Consider the following 8,334-nt stretch of genomic DNA (forward strand, 5'->3'; position numbering starts at 1 on the left):
GGTGGGAAAGCATATATCGCTGGTTACCGGTTGTTCTGTGTCCTGCTGGGAGCTCTATGAAGCTGCTTTCCCATACTCCCTGTTCGCTGATCTCCGACAGGAGTCCAAGATGGCGGATCCATGCTGCATTAGCTGATAGGGGACCTCTGCACATACGTCTCCTCACTCTCTGTTCTCTATCAGTCTCTTTTTCCATTCGGTGCTTGGCTGAGTTCTTTATCTCTTCATTTGATGCTCAGGGGTTCAGGACTGATGTCTGTGTCTGTTTCATGTAGTTTTCCAGATCTTTGCTGTGAAGGGACGGCGTGGTGCTTCTATCTATAGCGCCATGTTGCCCGGAAGTCCACCTCTGACTTTATTCTAAGAAACATTTCCAAACTCTTTATTGACTCCACTGGAACAGACTGGTCTTTTCTTCATTAAGAAAGAACAATCTTTTTAGTGAAAAATAATCATTACTTCTTTTTTTTAATGATAACTTTCCATTTGGAATGAAAAGATGTTATCTAATCATGCCAAAGCTGTCAAGTGAGACTATGAGATGTCAATTCAACAAATATTAACTGAACACATATTTTGTATGTGTTACGCACTGGAGACAGGATGACCTCTATTCTCAAGGAACTTACTAGTGGTACAGAACGTTTAACTACCAGAGGTATACTATCCAAGGAGTTAAGGCTTTTGAACTCCAACTTTATTTTATATTCAAGAAGTATAATAAATTGTCATAATTGGTGTTGGGGGAAAAAAGTATCTTATTCAACAATATTACTTTCAAGATATAAAAACTCGAACTACAGATCGATTTATTCAACAAATATATAATAAGCACCCACTATGTGTACTGTGGAATGCCTGGGTGGTGCAAACGGTCAATGCACTCAGCTGCAAACTGAAAGGTTACAGGTTTGAGTCCACCCAGAGGCGCTTCTGAAGAAAAGCCTGGTGATCTACTTCTGAAAAATAAGCCATTGAAAATCCTATGCAGCACAGTTTCTACAATGGCACACACAGGGTCACCGTAAGTTGAAATCGACTCAATGGCAACTGGTTTTTCACAAGTGCACTGTGCTAGTAGTTCAAATAAAATGATAAAACAGACAAAGTTCCTGCCCTCATGGAGCTTAGTCTAATAAGGGAGACAAACCAGCAAATAATAATTATACAAATAATTATGTTACCCTCATGATAAGTACTTTGAGGGAAAAATACAGAATGCAAAGAGAAAATATAACAAACAGACCTAACCCCATTCTAGCCAAGCACTGGGCCCAACTGCAGATGAGCTGATTCATAATTAAATCTGTATGAAGGATACCCCCTAGAGCCTAATGCTGCAGCCCTGACTAACCCAGTCTAGATAATCAAGGAAGACTTTCCTGAGAAGGTGACATTTAAACTGACATGTGAATAGTAGGAGTTAGTTGGGTGAAAGGAAGGAAAAGCAATGTAGGCAGTGGAAGATTGAGTGTGAAAGGTCCAAGGCCTATTGGAAAAAAAAATGCTGAAAACTAAAATAAAAAAGCAGTGCATCTTTCATATTCAAGAAAATTTCCTGCATTGAGTCTTATATTAAGCAATCTAATTAAAAACAATTCTTACTACTTACTGCTTCATATTCCAGTTCTGATAAAAGTCTGAAATGTTCTTTCCCCAATAATAGCAGCTTGCTTCTTCCTGTGACTGGGCTCATTTCCAGGTGAGTAAAATAAAACACTACAAACAGCAATCCAAAACTACTCAAACCAAGGAATAACTTCCATTTATTCTTCCTCACACTTTCTTTAAATAGTTCCTTCTTGTTAGGAGGAAGTGCCTGCCACCATTTCCTTATGCCCCTAGAGCCAAAAGAAAATTCAAAGTAGTATCAGCACATATTATCAAAACTCAAATGCTTACACTAGGATTTTGTCATCAAATACCTTGAATTTTTATAACATATTTCTCTGTATAGATGGCATTTTCAATTTATAAAATTCTTAGCTAAATGATGAAAACCTAATCAACCATATAGAGGTATAGTTAAAAATTCTAATACTCATTTGAATTTTCTTCAACTATCTTAAAAGTAAACACTATATGAGGAGTTACTTTACAATTACTGCAATTACCTCTAATTAACATTTATTGACTGTTTACTTCAAAGTACTTTTCTAATTGTTATACATATATTGTCTCATTTAATCCTCATAATAACCCTACTATAAATGAGGAAAATGAGACATAGAGCAGTTAGGCAAATTTATCCAAGGTCACACCGGTAGTAAGAGGAACAACTAATGAAGGTAATCTCATTCCAGAGTTTGAGCACTTCACCACTACTTACTCAGATGGGATGAATTTCCCAAACAAACATCTGAGGGGATTACAATAAACCTATACCTTTAATGACTATTCTTCCCACTGCTCATCAGACTGCTAGCACAATGTGCCAGTGCTTCAACAAGGTATAAGGGAAACCACTTCAGTGCTGATTTTAGAAATAAATATAGCTCACTAGCAAAAAGTCCACCATCTTCTCTAGAACATGAAAAAGGAGAGGTGATAAAAACATGAGCACTATAAATAAGAAAATGTAGGATTTTAGCTTCTTAAAGTATCTTAATTTTGTTAAGTGACACACCTGAAATGCCTTTAGGTAATGCTTCAACCTGAAGTGACATAAACTAAAGTATGAAGTATACATATTCCCTATTTTAGATTTTTATGTGATTTATTATTTATTTAAAATGTATATAAAGCATACTTTAAAAAGAAATTTTAGGTGAGTGACAATACTAACAACAACAAAAAAGGGTAAAAATAAATAATTAAATGAAATGAAGGGGCCCTGGTGGTGCAGTAGTTCAGCACTCAGCTGTTAACTGAAAGGTCAGTGGTTCGAACCCACCAGCCATTCCATGTGAGAAAGAACCCATCAGAAATCAGAAAGAGCTATTGTACCAAGAAACTGGGATGCAATAGTTACATAAACTGAGAACTAATGTAACTGTACATTTTCTGGGTGTCAAAGCCAAATCATAAACAAGACAGTAAATTACAAAGTAGAAGTTCTTGATTTTTGATAAAAAGCAAATTAGATTGGTTAGTATGGAAGTAAGAAGGGTCTTGATAGTTATCAAACATAAAAAGCTTTATGAAAAGACAATAATTAACTTTAGCATTCCTCAATCTTTAAGTATCAAATAAGAGAACACAGGATTAATGATAGGGGGGAAGGGAACTAAGTTAAATATAAAGTACAATTTAGCTGCAAAAATATTAATTATTATACAGGACTACAAAGAGAAAATAAAGATCTGTTGAAAACAGAATAGAAAAAAATAGTTAAGTATTAATGGTTTGAGAGTTAACTTGGTTAGGAGAGAGCCTATTCTTAAATAAGCACCAAAAGAGCCTCCATTTTGTGATTCACTGCCTCAAATTTCCAAACTAAAAAGGAGCGTTTGTAAATAATGTTCTTCTACATGAGTTACAATCAACATTTCTAATTTTTCATATAATCATAATATCCTTTTTTTTAATTCCTATTATATATATACATATATATATATATATATAATTTTTCAAAGATCACATTTCTACACTATGAACAACTATGGAGTAAATTGTTTCAAGATTATTAAATCATACATAACAAAACTGGGTAGAACCAACTGTTTAGAAACTTAATTTTGACCTAAATGTTGTGGGGGGGGGACTAACAAGTTTTGTTTTGCTTTTTTTTAAGTGTAGCTTTACAAACAGCTTTTAATACAAAAGTTTATTTTTTTAAATGTACTTTACCTGCCTACAATGACTGCAAGTAGTTTCTGCACAGGCTTAAGAATGATCAACAAGAGAGGAACTGGAGCAGCTTGAAAACGTGGAGAAGTGTGGAAACTTCTGATCTCTCTTATGGGAAAACCGTTTACAGAGTACAATACTGAAAAAGTCGGCAGTACCACAACTTCTTTTACCAGGAGCCGTCTCGAGAAAGAGTCATTCCATGAAGTACATCTGCAGGTAATCCTCCAAATTTCCTTACTTTTGGTACTCTCGAGGCACCCTGTTATTTTGTTATTAAAAGTCCTATAGAAATGAAAGTTTCCAGGCAGAAAAGTAAACCTATCACGCTGACTTACTCTCAGTCCCTGATACTTATTTACTATATAGCTCATTTGTACTCGACGGCCCTGCAAGCTTACACTTAATGTGTTATATTTTCTCCAACTGGCCAGTGAATTAAATCTAAAGAAAACACAGTTTCTCGTAGCACACGGCAGTCCACAGATGAAGCTCATCTTTCTTTTGCTGGATTATCTGGAATGCAAAAAAATAAACTATAAATATCTGTGAAAATATTTACTTACTAAACTGGAATACAACCTATAAAATGGGTATGTCAGCTGTTCTTCCTTTAGCACATCTCAGACTAAATTACCTTATATTTCTCCTCATCTCCCCTACAGCAATGCTTTTCAGCAATACAAACCAAAGGGCAGTAGATATAAACATTACTTTTACTCTGCAGTGAATAATTTCAAAACTTGAGATTTTTTAATTTCATTTTTTATTTTTAGTTGGGAGGAGTCTATTTTTATTTTAACACTTAAATTATTTGGTGAGTAAGAAATGGATTAGATAAAAGCAACAGTAAAATTTTATCAGTTGGCAGTAACTGGGGGAAGAGGTATATAGTGAAATAATAAAATCTAACTTATGAAATATATTTTTTTAAATACAAATTTATTCCTTTCAAATATAAACCTGGGACTTCTGATTGAGATCAAGATGGAGTAACAGGAACTAGATTTACCCTCCAATATACAACAACTAAAAAAGTAGACAAAGTATGGGAAAAAATGCTTTCAACATGCTGAACATTAGGTAATGAAAGACAGTGATCCCTGAGATTTGGGAACAAATAAGGTAATTCCTACAACTACTCCAGTTTATTGCCTAGATAGTTTCCAAACCACAGTGCAAAGAGGGGGAACCTAAGCAGAGCCTAACAGTCCCCCTAAATTGAAAAGATGAAGCAGGAAGTTCAAGTAGGCCAAGGTAGCTAGAGTTCACAGAGCAGACTACAAGAGAAGACAGAGCTGCACAGAGAAAAAACTCCACAGATTTGCAGTTAATCTCCTTCTCATAATTCAGCTGAGTCCTGATCAGAGCATATGTGTGAGGAAACTCCTTGAAGCTGGGGAAGAACCAGCTGAAAGGATTAGAGGGAAGAGTATCTGGAACTTACATTGGGCAGGGTATAGTGACTGTTCCCACCAGTCAAAGTGGAAAACCTTATTAATTCATGGGGCACTGAATAGAGTACTACAAAGGGTTTGCCTCAGTGTTAAGGAAAAATTAGCTCTAAAGGCTGCTCTGGTTCCACTTAACAAAGATTAAAAGCAAGACTCAAGAACAAAGCTCAAGAAAGTTAACAGAATACAAAAATATTCAGCACTTACCAAGATAAAATTTACAATTAAAAGGCATTTGATGGAGTTCAACACCCATTCCTGATAAAAACTCTCAATAAAATAGGTATAGAAGGGAAATTCCTCAACATAATAAAGGGCATCTATACAAAACCAACAGCCAACATCAATCTTAATGGAGAGAAGCTGAAAACATTCCCCCTGAGAACAGAAACAAAACAAGGATGCCCTTTATTCACCACTCCTATTTAATATTGTGCTGGAAGTCCTAGCTAGAGCAATAAAGCAAGAAAAAGAACTAAAGGGCATCCAAATTGGTAATGAAGACGTTACACTGTCCCAATTTGCAGATAATATAATATTATACATAGAAACCCCAAAAGACTCTACGAGAAAACTACTGAAACTAATAGAAAGATTCAGCAGAGTAGCAGAATACAAGATAAATATACAAAAATCAGTTGGATTCCTATATACCAATAAAGAGAACTATGAAAGGAAATCAGGAAAGCAACACCGCGTATAATAGCCCCTAAAAAAATAAAATACTTAGGAATAAATCTAACCAGGGACATAAAAGACCTATACAAAGAAAACTACAAAGCACTACTGCAAGACAACAAAACAGACCTACATAAATGGAAAAACATACTACGCTCATGGACAGGTAGGCTCAACATTGTGAGAATGTCAATTCTACTCAAAGTAATCTACAAATACAATGCAATCCTGATCTAAATACCAACAAAAGTATTTAACAAGATGGAAAAACTAATCATTAACTTTATATGGAAAGGAAAAAGGTCCCAGATAAATAAAGCACTATTGAAGAAAAAGAATAAAGTAGGAGGACTCTCACTATCTGACCTCAGAACCTATTATACAGCTATAGTAGTCAAAACAGCCTGGTACAGGTACGACAGACACACTGACCAATGGAATGGAATTGAGAACCTAGATGTATGTACGGATGTTATCCAATTACCAACAGCGTTGTACTTCAGGATACATCTTGAAATGTTCTCTCTGACAATGAATGCAATGCCATTTCTCTTCCATTTGTCATTCCTGGCACAGTAAATCATATGATTGTCTGATTCAAAATGGCCAATACCAGTCCATCTCAGCTCACTAATGCCTAAGAGACTGATCTTCATGCGTTCCATTTCATTTTTGATGATTTCCAATTTTCCTAGATTGATACTTCATACATTCCACATTCTGATTATTAATGGATATTTGCAGCTATTTCTTCTCATTTTGAGTTGTGCCACATCAGCAAATGAAGGTCCTCAAAGCTTTATGCCATCCATGTTATTAAAGTCGACTCTACTTTGAGGAGGCAGCTCTTCTCCAGCCCTATTTTGAGTGCCTTCCAACCTGAAGGGCTCATTTTCCAGCATAATATCAGACAATGTTCCACTGCTATTCATAAAGTTTTCACTGGCCAATTTTCTGAGAAGTAGACCACTTGGTCCCTTCTCCCAAGTCTGTTTTAGTCCGGAAGCTCCACTGAAACCTGTCCACCATGGGTGACCCTGCTGGTATTTGAAATACCGGAGGCACAGCTTCTAGCACGCAAGCCACCACAGCACAGCAAGCTGACAGATGCGTGATGGGCAACAAGACATATATACATACATACACAGGCATCCAGATTAGAAAGAACTAAAAGTGTATTTATTCCTAGATAGCATAAAAATTTATATAGAAAATAGAATAGAATCTACAAAAAAGCTACTAGAATAAATAAGTGACTTTAGCAAAGTTGCAAGATAAAAGATCAATATACAAAAACAATCATATTTCTATATATGAACAAGTCATGTAAGCAAACAAAAAGAGTACATACTCTATAATTCCAGCTCTATAAAACTGGTTCCATTAATAATCGGAATGTGGAATGTAAGAAGTATAATCTAAGAAAACTGAAGGTGTCAAAAATGAAACTGAACGCTTGAAAATCAATATCCTAGGCAACAGTGAGCTGAAATGGAGTGGTATTGGCCATTTTGAATCAGACCGAGAACGACAAATTGAAAAGGAATGTCGTCGCATTCACTGACAAAAAGAACATTTCAAGATCTATCCTCCAAATGGGCAGCTCCTGCCCAAAAACAGGATAAGGGAGGAAGTGACAGGAATGGGATGAATGGGCACAGGGAACCTGGGGTGGAAAGGGGGAGGGTGCTGTCACATTGTGGGGATTGCAACTAATGTCACAAAACAATATGTGTACAAATTTTTGAATGAGAAATTAACTTGAGCTGTAAACTTTCACCTAAAGCACAATTAAAAAAAAAAGATCTATCCTGAAGTACAGCACTGTCAGGGATAGAATAACATCCATACACCTATAAGGAAGACCAGGTAATACAACTATTACACAAATTTACACACCAACCACTAATGCCAAAGATGAGGAAATTCAAGATTTTTACCAACTTCCGCAGTCTGAAATTGATCAAACATGCAAACAAGATGTATTGATAATTACTGGTGATTGGAATGCAGAAGTCGGAAACAAAGAAGAAAGGTCAGTACTTGGGATATATGGCCTTGGTGAAAGAAATGACGCAGAAGATTGCATGATAGAATTTTGCAAAACTGATGACTTATTCATTGCAAATACCTTTTCCCAACAACATAAACAGTGACTATACACATAAACCTCAATGGATGGAAAACACAGAAATCAAATTGACTATATCTGTGGAAAGAGACAACAGAAAAGCTCAATATTATCAGTCAGAACAAGGCCAGGGGCCAACTGTGGAACAGACCATCAACTGCTCATATGCAAGTTCAAGTTGAAGCCAAAGAAAATTAAAATAAGTCCTTGAGAGCCAAAGTACAACCTTGAGTATATCCCACCTGAATTTAGAGACTATCTCAAGAATAGATTTGATGCACT

The 8,334-nt window shown here is 35.8% G+C and overlaps 1 protein-coding gene across 5 annotated transcripts in view; it reads right to left on the reverse strand.

The window, feature by feature from the left end:
* OMA1 (OMA1 zinc metallopeptidase) overlaps positions 1–8,334 on the reverse strand; it is a 110,084-nt gene that overhangs the window by 91,074 nt on the left and 10,676 nt on the right. For all 5 annotated transcript variants that reach the window (XR_002823962.1, XM_004368988.2, XM_023730529.1 and 2 more), the window contains exons 2-3: positions 3,790–4,305; positions 1,613–1,841 (exon numbers count right to left, since the gene is read on the reverse strand). Coding sequence is in view for 4 of the 5 variants with exons in the window: in XM_004368988.2 (XP_004369045.1) it covers positions 1,613–1,841; positions 3,790–4,286 (726 nt within the window). In the remaining variant the exon portion in view is untranslated. The remainder of the gene's footprint in view (positions 1–1,612; positions 1,842–3,789; positions 4,306–8,334) is intronic.

The sequence above is a fragment of the Trichechus manatus genome, unplaced genomic scaffold (assembly GCF_000243295.1).
Source record: "Trichechus manatus latirostris isolate Lorelei unplaced genomic scaffold, TriManLat1.0 scaffold00003, whole genome shotgun sequence".
Lineage (NCBI taxonomy): Eukaryota > Metazoa > Chordata > Mammalia > Sirenia > Trichechidae > Trichechus > Trichechus manatus.